The sequence below is a fragment of the Pipistrellus kuhlii genome, unplaced genomic scaffold (genome assembly GCF_014108245.1).
Source record: "Pipistrellus kuhlii isolate mPipKuh1 unplaced genomic scaffold, mPipKuh1.p scaffold_m20_p_77, whole genome shotgun sequence".
Lineage (NCBI taxonomy): Eukaryota > Metazoa > Chordata > Mammalia > Chiroptera > Vespertilionidae > Pipistrellus > Pipistrellus kuhlii.
This window is the reverse complement of record NW_023425581.1, coordinates 1,051,579-1,071,551: the sequence shown is the minus strand read 5'-3', so window position 1 is coordinate 1,071,551 and position 19,973 is coordinate 1,051,579. Positions and strand designations below refer to the sequence as shown.

The 19,973-nt window shown below is 44.7% G+C and overlaps 1 protein-coding gene across 5 annotated transcripts in view; it reads right to left on the bottom strand.

Annotated features, from left to right (window-relative positions):
• The window catches only part of CBL (Cbl proto-oncogene), a 92,296-nt gene that overhangs the window by 43,409 nt on the left and 28,914 nt on the right, over nucleotides 1-19,973 (bottom strand). For all 5 annotated transcript variants that reach the window (XM_045576219.1, XM_036423109.2, XM_045576220.1 and 2 more), the window contains exons 3-4: nucleotides 7,483-7,629; nucleotides 5,288-5,444 (exon numbers count right to left, since the gene is read on the bottom strand). In XM_045576219.1, coding sequence (XP_045432175.1) covers nucleotides 5,288-5,444; nucleotides 7,483-7,629 — 304 coding nt within the window. The remainder of the gene's footprint in view (nucleotides 1-5,287; nucleotides 5,445-7,482; nucleotides 7,630-19,973) is intronic.

Below are 19,973 nucleotides of genomic sequence, written 5' to 3'. Positions count from 1 at the left end.
AAAAAAAAAAAAGAATTTCAATACAATAGGAGAAAAGCTGGAAACATATGCAACTATCCACTAACAGAGAACTCATTAAATATGTCACATTACAGTCATGCACTGCACACTAATGTTTTGGTCAATGACACACACACACACACACACACACACACACACCCGTATACCATTAAGATGAAAATGGAGCTAAAAGTCCTGTCACCAATCACATCACAGCCATTCTGGCATTGTAGGGCACTGCATTGCTCACGTGTCTGTGGCAGTGCTGGGGTAAGCAAACCTACTGTGCTTCCAGTCCCATACAAGTACAGCACACAATCATTAAAACACATAATATCTGCTCCTAACAAAGGGCTCTTACTGGCTTATACTACATGTTTTATTGTCATTTTAGAGTGTACCTTTCTTTTTTTGTTAATATATATATATTTTTTTAATTTATTTCAGAGAGGAAGGGAGAGGGAGATAGAAATATCATTGATGAAAGAGAATCACTGATTGGTTGCCTCCTGCACACGCCACTTTGGGGACTGAGCCTGCAACCTGGGCACGCTGGCAGTAGCCTCATAAATCATGTGTTTACTATGTGTTTTAAATGCATCATTTTCTCTTACATTTGATCTAGCCTCATCTATATATATATAAAAGCCTTATATGCTAAGTGTCTGACCCTTGAACCATTTGAACAGTCGCTAGGATGTGCACTGACCACCAGGGGGCAGATGTGCCAATTGGCAGGTTAGCTTGCTGTTGGGGTCCAGCTGATCAGGACTGAGCAAGACAGGCCAGACACATCCTGGAGCAATCATGCACCGGAGGGGTCCCTCAGCCTGACCTGGACTCTCTCACAATCCGGGACCCCTTGGGGGATCTCGGAGAGCCAGTTCCGGCCCGATTCCCCCAGGCCAGGAAGAGGGACCCCACTGGTGCAAAAATCTGTGCACCGGGTCTCTGGTGTTTTATAAACTAATGCAGCCTAAGTACACAGTGTTATACTCTGCAGCAGTATATAGTAATGTCCTAGGCCTTCACATTCACTGACCACCCACTCAGTGACTCCGTCCTGCAAGATCCAATCATGAGAAGTGCCCTGTACAGGTGTTCCACATTGCAAATCTTTTTTTTTTTTTTTAATAAGTTTTTATTGTTCATATTATTACAAATGTTCCTTTCCCACCCCCCCACCATTACTCTCCTCCACCAGGTTCCCACCCCACCCTCTGCCCTTTCCCCACTCCCCATTGTCCTCATCCATAGGTACACAGTTTATGTTCAGTCTCTTCCCACATCCCCCTCTCCCCTTTTCCCCAAGAATCGTCAGTTCACTCCCCTTCCATACCTCTGATTCTATTATATTCAACAGTTAATATTGTTCATCAGATTTTTTAAATTTCCTTGGTTTTTAGATTCACTTGTTGATAGTTACATATTTGTTGTTCATAATTTTTATCTTTATTTACTTTCTCTTCTGAAAGAACACCCTTCAGCAATTCATATAATTCTGGTTTGGTGTTGATAAACTCCTTTAGCTTTTTTTTATTAGTGAAGCTCTTTTTCTGGCCTTCAATTCTGAGAGATAGCTTTGTTGGGTAGATTATTTTTGGCTGTAGGTTCTTACTATTCATCACCTTGAATATTTCTTGCCATTCCCTTCTGGCCTGCATGTTTCTGTTGAGAAGTCAGCTGACAATCGTATAAGTGCTCCTTTATAGGTAACTACCTTCTTTGCTCTTGCTGCTTTTAATATTCTCTCTTTGTCTTTTGCTCTTGGAATTTTAATTATGATGTGTCCTTGTGTGTGGTCCTCTTTGGATTCCTTTTGTTTGGAGTTCTGTGCGCTTCCTGGACTTGTAAGTCTAATTCTTTCACCAGGTGGGGGAAGTTTTCTGTCACTATTTCTTTCAGTATGTTTTCCATATCTTGCTCTCTCTCATCTTCTGGGACCCCCATAATTCTGATGTTGGTTTGCCTGAAGTTGTCCCAGAGGTTTCTTACATTATCTTCAATTTTCTGGATTCTCTTGCCTTCTAGCTTCTGTGGAGGAGTATCTTCTGGTTCTTTATGTTCCAAATCTTTGACTTGATTCTTGCGATCTTCCATTCTGTTTTTAGGACTCTGTATAATATTTTTTATTTCAGACAATGTATTCTTTATTTCTTGTTGATCCCTTATCATTTCTTGTTGATCCCTTATCATTTCTTGTTGACTCCTTATTAATTCTAGTTGATCTCTTTTCATATCCTCATAGGTCTTATCCATGTTTTCTAGGAAATTCTTGAAAAACCTTATAAGCGTAGATTTGAACTCTATATCCAGTCGCTTTTTGTCCTCCATTTCTTTCGTTTGTGATCTATTTCGTTGTCGCATTTCGCAGTTACAGATGGAACGGGATTTCAGGGTGGAGCCTACAGCCTCGGCTTCTGTCAGCCCCGCCCTATGCGGCTCCTGCGGCTCAGGGTCCTTCAGTGCTCGCTGCAAAGCACCTCTGAGAGAAAGGTGCCCTTGATTTTCGCCTGCTGCCAAACAGTCTATGCTCTCCCCCAATGAGCCCGATATTGGGGTTCAGTTCAGTTGGAAGTGGAGTTGGAGGTGGCGTTCAGAGCAGACTGGAGCCCCAGTCTCCTTCCCACCAGGGCAATTCCATGGCACAGCCGACCTTCCCTTCTCTGCGCGCAATGTGCGCGCTGTCGGGACCTCCTTTCGCTGCTCCCCTGGGGTTCCGCCTTACATCCCAGCTCCCTCTGTTTGAGCCTGGGTCCCCGGGGTCTGGCCTAGAACTGGGGTTCAGAGCAGTCAGAACTGGGGCCCAACACAGTCGGAGTTTTATCTCCTTCCCGCTAGGGAACGCCAGCCAGGCACTCGGCCGCCCCTCCTCTCCGGCTCCGTCCTCTCTGTGCACCGCATGTCTCCGTACCTTGGGCTTTCACAGCTCCTCCGCGCTTCCTTCTGGTTTTCTCCTTGCTTCTCGTTGTAGAATTTTCAGTCAGGCGACTTTCCTGTAGTTCTGGGTAATGTCCATTTTATATTTTAGTTGTATTTTATTGAAATTGTTGTGTGCGGCTGCGGCTAGGTGTTTACCTGGGCGCAGCCATCTTGGATCCCCACATTGCAAATCTTTTATACAGTATTTTTCCTGTACCTTTTCTATGGTTAGCACACAAATACTTAGTCACTGTGCTACAACTGCCTACAGGACTCTGTACAGTAGCATGCCGTACAGGTGTACAGCCTTGGAGCGCCAGGCTACACCATTCGGTGGGGGTGTGCATAGGCTCTGACACTCAGGGTTGTGTAAGTGCACGTGATGATGTTTGTACAAGGATGAAACTGACTAATACGCATTTCTCAGAACAAATCCCTGTTGTTATGTAGCAAAGTGACTGTATACCCATTTTCTGCACATTCTACAACCATTAAACTGATGCAAAAGAATTATTTACCGTATTTTTCGGACCATAAGATGCACTTTTTCCCCCCAGAAGTGGGGGGGAAAAGTCCCTGCGTCTTATGGTCCAAATATAGCCTACACATATACTTTAAAAAAATAGTTTTTTTACTTGCCCGGCTCTGTGTGGTCTCTGTGTGCTCTAAAATGGTTCTAAATGCTGCTGTTTACTTTACAGGGTTGATTACATGTGTTTATGACTGTGATGTTGGGTTTTAATGCACATAAAATATTTTAGAACACTATTTGTTTCAGAATCTTTTTTTCTTCATTTCCCTTCTCTAAAAACTGGTGCGTCTTATGGTCCGGAGCGTCTTATGGTCCGGAGCGTCTTATGGTCCGAAAAATACGGTAATAGCAAAGAAAGATGATAAATGTCAAGGTAAGAAAGCAGATTATATAGTTATTAGAGGCCTGGAGCATGAAATTCATGCATGGGGTGGGGGGGCACTATCCCTCAGTCCAGCCTGAACCCTCTCCAATCTGGGACCCCTTGAGGGATGTTAAACTGCCTGTCAGAAATCCCTCTCACAATCCAGGACTGCTGGCTCCCAACTGCTCAGTTGCCTGCCTTCCTGATTGCCCCTAACCATTTCTGCCTGCCGGCCTGATTACCCCCTAACCACTCCCCTACCAGCCTGATTGATGTCTAACTGCTCTCCTGCCAGCCTGATTACCCCCTAACCACTTCCTGCCAGCCTGATTTATGTCTAACTGCTGTCCTGCCAGCCTGTTTGCCCCTAACTGCCCTCCCCTGCAGGCCCCCCAATTGCCCTTACCTGCAGGCCTGATTGCCCTCAACTTCCTTCCTCTGCTGGCTTGGTCAACCCTAACTGCCCTCCCCTTAAGCTTGATCGCCCCCAACTGCAAGCCTGGTCCCTCCCAACTACCCTCCCCTGCTGGCCATCTTGTGTCCACATGGGGGCTGGATCTTTGACCACATGGGGGCAGCCATCTTGTGTGTTGGAGTGATGGTCCATCTGCTACTACTCTTTTATTAGATAGGATGGAGGCCTGGTACCCAGGTGGGGGCTGGCTGGTTTGCCCTGAAGGGTGTCCCAGATCAGGGTGGGGGTTCCCTTGGGGTATGAGGGGGCCTGGGCAAGTGGCCTGTGGTAGTTTGCAGGCCGGCCACGCCCCTCGGTGACCCAAGCGGAGGACTTGGTATCTGAGATTTATTTATCTTCTATAATTGAAACTTTGTAGCCTTGAGCAAGGCCAGGGCTGGCCAGAGCGGGCAGAAAGCTTGCTTCCTCCATTGCCGCCGAAACCAGTTTGGCTCAGTCAGTCTGCGGACTGAAAGTTCCCAGGTTCGATTCCGGTCAAGGGCATGTACCTTGGTTGCGGGCACATCCCCGGTAGGGGGTGTGCAAGAGGCAGCTGGTCGATGTTTCTCTCTCACCGACGTTTCTAGCTCTCTATCTCTCTCTGTAAAAAATCATTTAAAAAATATATTTAAAAAAAGAAAGCTTGGCTTCCTCCATTGCCAAGGAAACCCAAGCTTCCTTCTTGCTCCGTGGCCATAGCCATCTTGGTTGTGTTAATTTGCATACTCTCTCCTGATTGGCTGGTGGATGTGGCTTGTGGACATAATGTAGTTAGGGTCAATTTGCATGTTTCTCTTTTATTAGTGTAGGTTATTTTTAACAAAAAGTACTGTCTGTGCATATACATATTTATATACAGCTATGAAGTACAAGGTAGTTCTAATCTTTTTTGCTACAATTTCTAGAATAGGTAAAAATATGTTTAATAATAAGCAAAATCTCAAATGTTATTTTCAAAAGCATTTTCTTCAGAAAAGCAGCAATAACTAATTTAACCAACTTTTTAGTGTCCTACCTGAAAGAGCCGTGTGAAGATGTCAAATTCAAAAACTGAAATATAATCATTGCAGGTCAGATCGATCGTGGACTTCAGAGCCATGGCCTCTAGCCCAGAACTGATGGGATGCACGTCATGGAGGGCCTGTCGGAAACTCTTCCAAGGGACTATCGTCCTGGGGGGTAAGGAGTGAGAAGGCAGAGTGAGGTGACAGATAATTCTGGGCAATGCCATAGTCAAGGAAAAGAGCCACATTAACCTCTCAATATCGACTTCAATTCTCTTAAAGAAGCGGAGCTATATTTTGGATTGAGGACAGAAAGGGAGTAAATGATATATTTCTTAACTATCAAATGAGTAAATTCAAAACAGAAAGTCTTTTTCTACTGTTCTTTAACAGAATGTCACAAATTAATCTGTTTTATCATCTTTCTTCAGACCTTTGTTCTGTTAGAGAATGACCCCAACGTCACTAATTGAAAGCTGTGTTTAAGCTAACCTTTAAGACCATGTCAAACTGGGTGAGTTCCTGAGGGACGGGACAGGAGGAACCGGCTGCAGTTCAGGAAGAGCAGTTCTCACAGAGGTGAGTGAGAAACTGCTAAACTGAATATAAGACTGATTACATCTAGATAGGGCTAGCAAGAGATATGATGTGATTTTTCTTCCTTAAGATCTTTAAAACAAATAAAGCCTTTGAGTAGCATATGTATTCGCCTGCCTGAAAAAACAAGCAGTGTTTGGAACTCTTTTCTAATGTAGTTATTAATTAAATTAAAGGAATAAAGTAAACTTATTCACATTCTCTTCAACTAAGGTTTTTAAGTTGTGATTACTCTATATTTTATATGTAAACACAATTTAAAAATATAAAAGTAGCATTTAAAGAGACTTACATTAGGATCTATATTTTCAACTGAAAACTTCAGATCTATAAGAACATTTATATTAAGGTAAAAACATAAGCGTGGCTTATTAATCTATGTAATTTTAAACTTCTGTGTTTCAAAAGAGAATATAACAAAGTAGAAAGATAAGCCGTAGACTAGGAGAATATATTTGTAACATAGTAAAGAATTAGTACCTTACCACAAGAAAAAGACAACGCCATAAGGAAGTGGAGACAGCAGGAAGAGCAACAGGCAAGTCAGAGTAAGAATCCAGACAGGCCAAAACCGGTTTGGCTCAGTGGATAGAGCGTCGGCCTGCGGACTGAAGGGTCCCGGGTTTGATTCCAGTCAAGGGCATGTACCTTGGTTGCGGGCACATCCCCTGTTGGGGGGTGTGCAAGAGGCAGCTGGTCGATGTTTCTCTCTCATCGATGTTTCTAACTTTCTAACCTTCTCTCTTCTTCTCCATAAAAAATCAATAAAAATAAATATTAAAAAAAAAAAAAAAAAAAAAGAATCCGGACAGTCGGAAATGTGAAAAGACGCTCAATCTGCCATGGATATTCAGCAAACTATGGTACCGATTCCTTCGCCTGGCGTTAGACTGCGGAGCGACTGGAATTCACACACTGCCTTCGGGAAAGGAACTGGAGCAGCCGCTTTGGAAAGCAACTGGGCAATATTTGGCCAAGCAGAAGATGTGAACCCCCAGCTGGCAAGTCCACCCCTAGGTCTGAAAATACAGACAAGCTCTCACAACTGAAGACAAATACAATTTTATTCGAGCTGCACTGTTGGCAACAGCAAATCATTTGAAATGTGAATGTCAATTAAAAGCGTAATGGATAGGGAGAGGAAAAGAGGAGTATTCCATCAAAGAGTATAGGTTCAACTGAGGCTTATTTCTTTAAGAAAAGAAAAAAAAGATGCGGGTGGTGGTGGTGGTGTGCAGTGTGTTTCAGGGGTTGAGCATCGACCTGTGAACCAGGAGGTCAAGGTTCGATTCCTGGTCAGGGCACAGGCCTGGGTTGCAGGCTTGACCTCCCAGTGTGGGGTGTGCAGGAGGCAGCCGATCATTGATTATCTCTCATCATTGATGCTTCTCTCTCTCTCTTCCTCTCTCTTCTTCTGAAATCAACAAAATATGTATTTTTTTTAAAAAAGGAGGGGCAGGACGTTAATATTTATCAAAGCAGGATAGTATTTACAAACAGTCATTATTTTACTGTTTCTCATGTTTTAAGTATTTCATTCATAAACTAAACGAAAACTCACAGTACCAGCCTCAGTCCCTCACAGTTCACACTAGGACGTGAGACTCACCTTTCCCCGAAGGCTCCCCTCCAGAACTCGGCGGCGTCGGCCTTGGTGATGCGGAACGCGTCGCCCTGGAACAGGCCGCTGGGAAAGATGCCCTTCAGCTCGGCCAGCATGTGGCTGAAGATGAGCGACAGCTTGGTCAGGCTCCGCCTGGAGGCAGAGACAGTGGTCAGCCCGGCCTCGCCGCGCCGCGCTCGGTGCGCCTGAGCCCTTCGCCGCCGCCGGAAGGAAGAGGAGAGGCGCTGCCGCCGCCGGGACACTGGCCCGGACCGGCGGCGGGTCCCTGCACGCGCGGAGTTCTCCGATTAGCGCCCACGGAAGGTGAGCGTGTTTCTCCGCCTCATGGTTTTCTTAGTGGTTCCTATTCTCTAGCTTCCTTCGTGGTAAGAACACAGCATCTAGTTCGGAACAGGCAGAATCCGTGCTGGCTCCCAGCTCTCGGCCCCGCCCCGGCCGCAGCGGAACTGGCCGGTGGGGAGCATGCTCCCACAGCCACCAGCGGCGCCCCGGAGAGCACCTTTCGAAGGAGGCCTTCAGGAGCTGTTTGCCCTACCCGCCATTCGAAAGACCAAATATAACCGCATTCCTGGAGTCGTGAATCTACTACGCCCACTGTTCCCTCCACTCGAATAGACGCTGGGCAGTAAATGAGGAAAAATGACGGGTCATTTTAGAGTCTGACTCTGGGAGGTGGGCTCAGGTGCAGTACACAGACCCTGCCGAGGCCGGTGTGGCTCAGTGGATAGAGCGTCGGCCTGTGGACTGGAAGGTCCCGGGTTCGATTCCTGGTTGCGGGGACATCCCCAGTGAGGGGTGTGCAAGAGGCAGCTGGTCAATATTTCTCTCTCATCGACGTTTCTGGCTCTCTATCCCTCTCAATTCCTCTCTGTGTAAAATCAATAAAATATATATTTTTTAAAAACACACACACAAAAAAACACAGCTCCTGTCACATAGAAGTGCACACCTGAAACCTGTATGTTCATGCGAACCAATGGCACCCCAATAAATATAATTAAAGAAAAAAAGAACATTACACTACTAGACTAAGAGAAAGGAAATGTTAGAAAAGCAAAATATATTAATTCCTGCTTTGCATAAGCTATTCTGGGCAAGAAAATTATCGTAAGTCTCATAAAGTTATCAATAAAAAGGACTATTTAAATGTCCAGACCTAACCAATATTTTCACTGAACCAGACCCTAAAGGTTTTACAAAAACAACTCTTCCATTAACTTCATGCTAGTAACCTCTGTTTAATGGCTGAGATTGTAAATATGTCACGCTATCAATTTAACACATCAGCTAATATCTCCACTTTGGGTACGTCCTTTAAGCAGTAGTCTTTATCTTTAATGGTAAAGCAAGATATAGATGCTTTCGATACCGTCATACTCCAGTAGCTACTGACTACCCTGGCTTGCTTTTCCTTGCCTCAATAATTCGTAGTTATGTATTTAAAAGTCGATTCTTGCCATGTAAGTGGACTATAAAATTTCAAATAAATTCAGGATCAAATTTGATTGCCTAAAAGACCTTTGATACAGACCCTCCTGTGTTTGTGCCCCTGAGCCAGCCTCGGCCGCCCCCAGCCGACTTCTGTGCCGCTGCCGCTGCGCCCGCCCCACCGGCGCACAGCTTCGGCTTCTCGTGCCCATGTGCTCGCAGCCATCAGCTCTCCTAGCTTCCTCTTTCTTTTCTGGAAGCACCTTCACAAACCGGCAAATATTACCATGCTTTGAAAACGGTCTGAAATAATTCAGATCCTAGAGAGTGAATGCCTAACCTCCGTCACTGTTTTCCTCATTACTGTTTGCACTTTGAGAGCCTTTATCTATTGCAGATTAGGACTTTTACTGTCTCAAAAACAAAAAATAAAAGAGGAAAGATCAAGACTATATCACAGAGGGATTCTGAATCAGCTAACTTAGGAGTATGAACCATGACCTCCTGGTTCATGGGTCAACACTCACTGGTCAGGCTAAACAGCACTTCTTAGGAGGCCAGCTGGAAGCCGCTGCCTTAAAATGTGCCAGCGTGTCCCTGGTCTCCCACTCAGAGCCTGCCTTCCAGGGTTCCTGTGTGCGCGGAGCAGCCACTTCGGGGCGCTTCCTCCCCAACCTGGGCCTCTGGCACGAGGCTCCCTCATCCACCAGCCCCCCGCCCTGCCTACCGGGTGCCAGCACTGGGTGGCGAACGGGACAGACAGCAATGCTGGCGGCGGAGCACCCATCCCGCAGCCGCACGGGAGCAGACTGGCTGGGGTTCGGTGCAGGAAGGCACCGCCGATGGGGCTCACAGCCCCACCCCGAGGGGCTTCTCCAGGGAGCGGGGGACCCATGCCTCCTGACCCCCAGGCCGGGCAGGCGGAGCCCAAGCAGCGGCTGCTAACACACACATCACAGCAAGGACGCCCGGGCCTCCCAGCGTGGCCAGCCCCCACAGCGCCCCGGTCCCACCGCTCCCGGCAGCGCCCCAGACCCAGCCGCTGTGCGACGCCCTGGCTGCGCGACGCCCTGGCTGCGCGACGCCCTGGCTGCGCGACGCCCTGGCTGCGCGACGCCCTGGCTGCGCGACGCCCTGGCTGCGCGACGCCCTGGCTGCGCGACGCCCTGGCTGTGCGATGCCCTGGCTGCGCGACGCCCTGGCGCTCTGAGGAGACTCCTTTCCGCTCCAGCCGCAGCCACAGCACCAGCATCCGTTCCTCAGCCCAGTGTTTGCGGGCCATTCGAGCTCTAACCGCTCCGATCAGGCCACTGTCTCCCCCCCCCCCGCCCCCAAAATCAAGACTGGTGTCGCTCTTTTCACCTCCCTGTGAACGGGCCTACCCCCAAATTAATGACCTCAGGACTAAAGGAACAGCATACATGTTCTTTTATCTTTCAGCTACTAAGCGACTAACATTTGTATGTTACTAATACACAGATATATTAAAAATTATAGCTCCTGCCTGGACTGGTTTGGCTCAATGGATAGAGCGTCGGCTTGGGGATTGAAGGGTCCCGGGTTCGATTCCGGTCAAGGGCATGTACCTTGGTTGCAGGCATATCCCCAGTAGGGGGTGTGCAAGAGGCAGCTGATCGATGACTCTCTCTCATCGATGTTTCTAACTCTCTATCTCTCTCCCTTCCTCTCTGTATAAAATCAATAAAAAATATATTTAAAAAAAAATTATAGCTCCTGTTTTAGCCTCAAAGGTAGAAAAATAAATACCACCTGATAGGAAGCACAACCACTATTTCTATACATCAATCAAGAGTGTTTTTTTAAAAAAAAAAAAGGGTGTTGGAAGCCTTTATAAGAATAAGTGATTGCCCTGGCCATTGCTCAGTGGTTAGAGTGCCAGCCTGCACACTGAAGGGTCATGGGTTCGATTCCCAGTCAAGTGCAAACCCTGGGTTGCATGTCTGCTGCTCACCCCCTGGTCGGGGCACCAGCAGGAGGCAACAGTTAATGTGTCTTTCTCACACTGACGTTTCTGTCTACCTTTCTCTATTCCCGCCTCCTTTCCACTCTCTTTGAAAAGCAATGGAAAAAATACCCTCTAGTGAGATCAACAAACACACAAACAAAATAAAAGCGATAAACAGAAACTGCAGAGGAGGATGCTGGCCCACGCCTGACCTCGCACAGAGCAGGGACACACTGCAGCCTTGGCCAGAGCGTCTTGCAGGGCAGCGGGACGGGGAGAGGACATCGGAGGGAGAGAAATTACCCCAAACACCGGAAGGTATTTACTGACACGGTAAGCGCTGTCACTGGGGACAGACGGACACTATACTTTCTGTCTGGAAGACAACACAGCTGGCGCTAGCATGCGGTTTAAGACAAGTACTGAGAGCAGCACCACTCGTTTTTGTCTTAATGAGAATTCCTTAGAAGCACAGTCACGGTTTCAAGAATAAGAGACTGTTAAGAAGTGAATCTTAAGAGACTGAGTTCTTCAAGAAAAAAACAATGACCTACAAAACAATTAGCCTAAAGTATTCATAAACATATTCTCACTTAGGGTTACTATTTTTTTTTAAATGTATTTTATTGATTTTTTACAGAGAGGAAGGGAGAGAGATAGATAGTCAGAAACATTGATGAGAGAGCAACATCAATCAGCTGCCTCCTGCACACCGCCTACTGGGGATGTGCCCGCAACCAAGGTACATGCCCTTGACCGGAATCGAACCCGGGACCCTTCAGTCCGCAGGCCGATGCTCTATCCACTGATCCAAACCGGTTAGCGTAGGTTTACTATTTTTTGAACTCCATTTTGATAGTCAGTGATAGATTCTATCATTGACAAGCATGCTTTTGAAACTCCTTCTACAAAGGAGTGCCTGGAAATGCATACATGGGATAGCAGTCACAAGGACTAGAGACCTAAAATGCATCTCCTGGCCTCACTAACTCCCTGTCTGCTTGGGCAGTTAGCCTCCCTGGCCGCTCTGCACAACGTGATAACGCCAACTGGGATCTTTATCGTGAAGATCTCTGCCCATGTATAAACACATACAAATGTACTCTTATGTATGCTTACCATGGATTTGAAATTGGGAAAGAAACCTTAACTGCTAGTTTAATGTCATAAGAGGGTTGAAGAAGGAAGACCTGAGAGAAAGACATCTATGCTCATCTTTATATGTCTGAGAATTAAAAATTTTATCAATAAATAATTTTTAAAAGCATATTTAATTCCTGCCTGCAAAAAATTGAAATCTGGTGGAATTTAAGTGAACAGTTCATTGTATAACCCGTGTATGGGGTCTGAAAAATTAAGATGCCAAACTAAAATTTGTTAATCTACTCTTGTTACGAGGGACTGACTAGATCCCAGAATGGTAATTATTTCACTCCACGAATTTTATAATTTCTGAAGAAATAACACAGAAATATATAAAAATCTCAGCCATTTCAAAATATAGTCCCATGTGAAAATGGTTCCAAGATTCAGAAAGAAGTTTCTTTAATTTTTAAAAAGAGAAACAGAGCTTTCCTTTTAAAAATAGTGGTGTAGCCGAAACTGATTTGGCTCAATGGATAGAGTGTCTGCCTGCGGACTGAAAGGTCCAGGGTTCGATTCCGGTCAAGGGCGCATACGTTGGTTGCATGCACACCCCCAGTGGGAGGTGTGCAAGAGGCAGCTGATCAATGATTCTCTCTCATTGATGTTTCTAACTCTTTATCCCTCTCTCTTCCTAACTGTAAAAAAATCAATAAAAATATATTTTTAAAAAAATAAACAGCGGTGTAGCTAACTGTGGGATCTGAGGGACAGGCATAGGACTGCTGTAAAATCTTCCAACTTTTCTGCATGACTGAAAAATTTCATAATAAAACATTAGGGGGACGACAAAATCTATTTTAATATTTGTGGACCGAATGATCCTGTAATTCCCAGTGGGAAAACTTCAAAATTATTAACATTTTTTAATATAATGGGTAACAAACTGTAATATTCCCCAAATGAGATCACACTATAACTCATTCTCTGCTAATCAACATGGTATGAGCTGAAAAATTCACATAGATGATGATTATGCTGCTGAAAGGTGATCAGTTCTCGTGGGTATTTCACGTACTGACCACTTCAGGGTAAATGTGCTGCTTTTCCTGTTCATCGTTAACCTGGCAGACAAACAGTGAGCGAGCGCACTGGGACGGTTTATAGCTCAGCGGCAGCATCCTGTCAGTGACCAGCTTTAAAATAGCACAGCGGCGTCTCTCAGCTGCACAGGAAGCCAGCGAAGCGCTGTTAACGCTCATCTCCTAAACTGCTTCTTAAAAAGGGCAAAACGAAAACCATCACCTGCAGAAGGAGCTCTAAGCCAATATATCTCAAAACACCACGCCCTTCTTCACGAGACACACAGGAAGCGCATCGGCACTGTGGCCCCGGCTGAGCTCCCAGCTCCCTGGAGGCCCACCCACCCACCTCCCGGACACGGAGCTCGTTCCCCACACGCCCTCCGACTTCCACCGCCGGAGCTCTGAGAGACTCGTCTCCTTATCCCTCTACACGCAATCTTCGATGGCCTCACAAAACACCAAAAACTCCGCATCGCTCTGCTGTAGCGAAAGCACTCAGTGTGCTCCGGACCGCCGCTCCAGAGGGCCGCTGGGTATTTCCCTTCTGCCTCCCGTTACACCCTCCTGCTGGCCCGGGACAGCGTCACAAACACCGCGGTCACTCCACAGCCGCCGCGCGGCAGGTACTCCGCTAACAGCAGGTGAGCAGTGCTGCGAGGCAGAAATGACTCAGCCTCCTGGGCAAATGGGAAACGACTGGTGACATTCAATAGCTGCCCAAGGTCCCGGGTGCCTGGCCGCTTCCTTTCAGGGACTGGCTACTGCCTGCTGCCCACTCAGGTGCACTTGAAAGGCTCTCTCCTTGGTGTGGGGAGGGGAACAGGTCTGCCCGTCTTCATTCAGGATCAACTCTACAACTTGTCCATATTCTGCACAGGCTCCGTGTTCTACTTTGTGTCAGCCGTCTCTTCCCCAGCCAGGAGGGCACGCAGGCCGGAAGGTGTCTTCAACTCCCCAGCACGGCGGTAGCACTAAGTTCCATAATGACTACAGAGTTCTCGGTGTGCTGCACAGTCCCGGGGTCCTCCCGGCTCTTGTGGAGCGGGTGTGTGTGTGAAAACTGTTTCCATAACAACACTAAGACAGCATGTGATCGGCCTTTTCCACCGTGTTGACATTTACACTGATTGCATAAACTATGGTGGTGAGACTGCTGGTGCCCCAACATGAATCAAGACAGTAGCACTGGACTACATACATGGTCACTGCATTCTTCAAGGGTCTTGCATCAAATCAAATTGTTAGCTGCATGCAATATCCTTGATGAAGCAGGAAAGTGACTAATTTTGTTAAATCTTGATGCTCAGGACATTTTTAATGTCTGCATGACAAAATGAGAAGTTCACAGAGACCACTTCTGTTGCAATGTCTTCAGAAAGAGCGCTTTTGCAATGTTTAAACCGTTAGTGGAAGTAGCTTCTTTTTTTCATAAAACTTTTTAAAATAATTTAATCAGTTTAAGTATACAATTCAGTAGCATTAAGTATATTCACAATGTTGTATAACTATCACCATTAACCATTTCCAGAATTTTTCATCATCCCAAACAGAATTAGCAGTAACTTCGCACTCGCTCTGTGCCCAGCTAATCCTGCCCTTTCTGTGCTTTCTGTCTCTCTGAATTAGCCTATTCTAAATACCTGACAAAGCAAAATAATACAATAGCTTGTCCTTTTGTTTCTGGCTTATTTCACTTAGCATAACGTTTTAGGTTCATCCCTGTGGCAGCATGTATCAGAATTTCTTTCCTCATTACAGCTGAGAAAGATTGCCTTGTATGGACAGACCACATTCCTCTACTGAGGGACACCCGAGTGGGTCCACCTTGTGGCTATTGTAAGTAATGCTGCTGGAACACGTGTGTGCAAATACCCGTTCAAGCCTCTGCTTTCCAGTACTTGGGTAAACATCTAGAACAGACAGAGCAGATGGTAGTGCTATTTTCAACGTTGTGAGGAGCCGCCCATCGCTGGACAGTGACCGCACTACTTCACAGCGCGGCCAGCGGTGCCCGCGGCCCAGTCTCCAGAGCTCCGCCAACACTTCCCAGTTTCCCTTTCGGGCAACACCACCCGAATGGGTGTGAAGTGCTATCTTATGGCTTTGATGTGCATTTCTCTAAAGACTAATGCTACTCAGCCTCTTTTCATGAGCTTATTGGCTAATTGCGTAACTTCTTTGAAAAAATATCTATTCATACATTTTGCTCATTTTTCCATTAGACTTTTCCTTTGTTGTTGAATGCAGTTCTGGATATTAATCACATATGTGATTTACAAACATTGCTGCCCAATTTTTGGGTTTTGTTTTCACTCTCCTTAATGTCCTTTGATGAATAAAAAATTTTTTTTAATTGAATTTATTGCCGAAACCAGTTTGGCTCAGTGGATAGAGCGTCGGCCTGGGGACTGAAAGGTCCCAGATTCGATTCTGGTCAAGGGCATGTACATTGGTTGCAGGCACATCCCCAGTAGGGGGTGTGCAAGAGGCAGCTGATGGATGTTTCTCTCTCATCGATGTTTCTAACTCTCTATCTCTCTCTCTTCCTCTCTGTTGAAAATAAATAAAAATATATATTTAAAAATAAAAATAAAAAATAAATAAAATAGTATTGGGGTGATGTTAATAAAATTATGCAGGTTTCAGGTATACAATTGTGAAATACATCATCTGTATATTGTATGTTTACCACCCAAGTCTCTTTCCATCGCCATTTATCCCCACTTTTCCTTCTTCTACCTCCCTCTAACCCCCAAAGCATAAAGTTTTACATTTTGATGAAGTCCAATTATCTGATTTTTTTCCTTTGTCTGTGATTTGGTATCATCATAAAAAAAAAAAAAAAAAAATCATTGATCAATCTGAGATCATGGAGATATTTCACCAGTTTTCTTCTAAGCCTTTTATATTTTAGCTCTTAAATTTAGATCTTTGATTTTGAGGTAATTTTTATATATGCTGTGCGTAGTGTCCAACTTCATTCTTTTGCATGTAGATATCCATTTTTCCCAGCACCATATGTTGAAAAGACTGTTTTTTCCTTCAAGTGGACTTGGAATTCTTGTTGAAAATTAATTGACCCCACGTGTGAGGGTTTATTTCTGGGCTCTCTATATTTCTGTCCTTATGCCAGCACCACACGATCCTGATTGCTATGGCTTTGTAGTAAAACTCTGAAATGAAGAAATGTGAGTCCTCCAACTCTGTTCTTTTTAAGATTGTTTTGGCTATTCAAGGTTCCTTGAGATTCTTTACGAATTTAGGATCAGCATGTCCATTTCTGCAAAAAGGGCAACTGGGATTCTGATAGGAATTTTGGCGGGCCGTAGATCAATTTGGAGTACTGCCATTTTTAAAAATTATCTTTACTGTTGAAAATATTGCAGATGTCCCCGTTTCCCCACTGACCCCCTCCACCCTGCACCTGCCCCCCCAAGGACTTACCACACTACTGTGTGCCCAGGGGTCATGAATATAGGCATACAAGTTCTTTGGCTAGTCTCTCCCAGCCCTTCTCCCCTCTTCCCTCCGAGACTCCACACTCTGCTCCATGCTCCCATGTCTCTGGATCTATGTTGTTCATCATTTATTTTGTTCATTGGATTCCACATATGAGTGAGATCAGTGATACTTGTCTTTCTCTGACTGGCTTATTTCACTTAACATAATGCTGTCCACGTCGCTCCATGCTGTCTCAGAGGTAAGAGATCCTTCTTTTTCACATCTGCATAGTACTTCATTGTGTAAATATACCACTTCTTCTTATCCACTCATCTGCTATGGACACACGGGCTGTCTCAAGTTCTTAGCTGTTGTAAATTGCGCTGCTATGAACACAGTGGTGCATATTGCCACCCTAATACTGAGTCTCTCACTTTATAACCATGGGATGTCTTTCCAATTATTTAGGACTTCCACTTCTTTCAGCAGCATTTTGTAGTTTTTAGTGAAGAAGTGTTGAATTTATTCCTAACTAGTATATTCTTTCTGATGATATTGTAAATGGGATTGCTTTCTTAATTTCATTTTTGGACAGTTTATTACTGATGTATAGAATACAATTGATTTTATATATTGACCTTGTATCCTGTACTTTGCAGAACTTATTTACTAGTTCTAGTCGGGTTTTTTTTAGTGGATTCCTTAGGATTTTTTATAAACAAGATCATTTTATGTGCAAATAGACAGATAATTTTACTTCTTCCTTTCCTTTATGGACACATTTCTTTCTTTATCCTGTTTACTTGCTCTGGCCAGAACCTCATCTGTGGGAACAGAAGCGATGCTGAATAGCAGCGGTGAGAGCAGACATCTTCATCTTGCTCCTGAGGTCGGGAGGAAGCTTGCAGCCTGTGGCGCGAGTGGAACACCATTTACTTAAGGGATAACTAACACAGTACGGCGGCTCAGAAGGGTATTCGGCACACAGTTTCTCCACAATGAATGAAGTGACCTGTCACTTTAAGGAAAACAACGGATAGTTTGTGTTGCCAGTGATACACTCGAGAATTTTGGAAAATTTCCATCCACTATGAGCTTAACAGCTTCCCAATAAAACTTTTCTAATGAGATTTAATTAATTAATGTGATTGTACAATGATGAGTCAACACTTAAAAAACCTACATAACCTAGTAATATTTTCCAAGAGACTAATGTCTGATATTACAAAATCATACATGAATAAAAGACTAATTCCAAGGGCAAGACCATGGATTTTAATGTAATAAAGTACAAAATATTCTTTGAGGTGATCTAAAAGATTTGCAAAAATGCAAAACTCTTTTAATAAATATTTCCAAAAAAACTTCCCATAAAAATGTTTCCATGTTAAAATGTAATGGGCTTATCACTGCTATTCTAAAATGTTGTTTAAATGTTATTTTATCTATTTAAATATTTTTAATTTCTTGGTTTTAATACTGAATATGGTTAATATTGAGATATACCAGTATAACCCAAATATACAAAGCTCTTTAATGTCCTCAGTGATTTTTAGAATGTAAAGGATCTTAAAATTAAAAAAGTTTGAGGAAAAAAATTACATTAATAATCAAAGCTCTGGACAACCAGATCTATAGCTTTAAGAAACAAAGTATTTAGGCGCTAGCGAGCACACAGCCGACGCTAGTGCTGCTGCCTCCTAAGACGCCGAGGGCGCGACTGTGCGCTCCAGGGAAGCAGCAGCTGTGCCCCGAAGGCCGGAGCGGGCTGGGGCTCCGTCACCTCCTCTGTGGCCACGGGACCCATCTCCAGCCTCCGGACACGGGGCTTAGCACTGCGTGTGACTGAGCTGGCCCAGCTCACTGCGCCTAACCAAGCATGTAATAAACAACGTTTTTCAGGATTTCTCTTGTGAATCCACGTGGTACCTAAAAAGTATCCCATTTTTTTTCCTTCTTTTAAAAATAATTTGATTGATTCATTGTATAAAATGTTGAAAATATAAACAGAAAGAAAATTAAAATTACCTCTAATTATAATACCTAGAAATAACTTTTTGAGATTTTGGTATAATTTCTCTTCCTCCCTCTCTCTCTAAAAATCTATTTTTGAAAATCTTAAAGAGAAAAAATGCCCTTTTAGAAAAACTCTCCTATGGCAGCCTGCTATGTAGAGGAGAAGGTGTAGAGGTCAAAGAGCAGCTCTTTACAATCCATTCCAACCTGCATTTCCAGACAGAAAGACTGCGCATGTCCGGAAACACGTCTCCACGCCCTGCATTAGAGGCCGCTTCTGCACTCTTCGGCCCAGAGAAGTCCTCCCCACAAAAGCTGGCTCCGATAACACCTTCTCGGCATCACACTCCCTAACGCCACGAAGCAAAACTGTATTTTCACAGCATTTTGTACACATCTCCGCTAAAGCATGTATCATGCTGCATCATAATTAAATGTGTAACTCTTCTTTTCACCTAGAATTTAAACAGAACCTAGTTCAGTGTAGATGGCAATTAAATTTTTAAAGTTCTGGTACCTAATAAAGTAAAATTATATTTTTAATAATTTCTTTAAACTCAACAATACAAAACTAGTTAGCTAAGGTCCATACAGTCAAGGTTTTAACATAAGTCATGAAATTAAAATAATTAAAAGGAATAAAGTTCATTTTCATATAAACTAGAAGTTACAAATGTTCCTACACATTGAATTTAGTCACCCGGTATCTTTCCAAAGAAAAAGAAAAGGACTAGTGTCCGGACCGACCCTGAGCGGTGTGCGGCAGCAAAGATCACGGAAGAGCGATGTGCATCAAATGGTGAGAAACAGAACCTTAAACAGCAGCCTCTGGGCACGGACATCAGGCAGTGAGCTCCTGCTTAATGCCCTCAGAAAGGACCGCCCCTACTTCAGGTCACTCCTCAAGAGTAGTTTATTCCCTAAAAACAACTAGTGGAACTTATACTTTTTACTTGTTTTAGATGAGTTAATCTTTACTTTCAATTGAATAAGACCAAATACAACTATCTCCACATACACTGAGTGGCCAGATTATTATGATCTCTGAACACAATAATCTGGCCCTCAGTGTATATCCTATATAATAAAAGGATAATATACAAATTGTCCCCTCGACCAGGAGTTGGACCAGCAGGAAGGACAGCTAACCGTCCATGTCCCCTCCTCCTGGCCAGGCTGGCTGGACCCCACCCATGTATGAATTCATGCACCGGGCCCCTAATATATATATATTCAGCCCAGCCTGCACCCTCTCCAATCTGGCACCCCTCGAGAGGCTGGGGGGAGGGGGGGAGGGGGCGGAGGGAGGATCCTACTGGGATTGGGCCAAAATGGGCAGTCGGACATCCCTCTCACAATCCAGAGCTGCTGGCTCCCAACTGCTCGCCTGCCTGCCTGCCTGATTGCCCCTAACTGCTTCTGCCTGCCAGCCTGATCACCCCTTAACCACTCCCCTG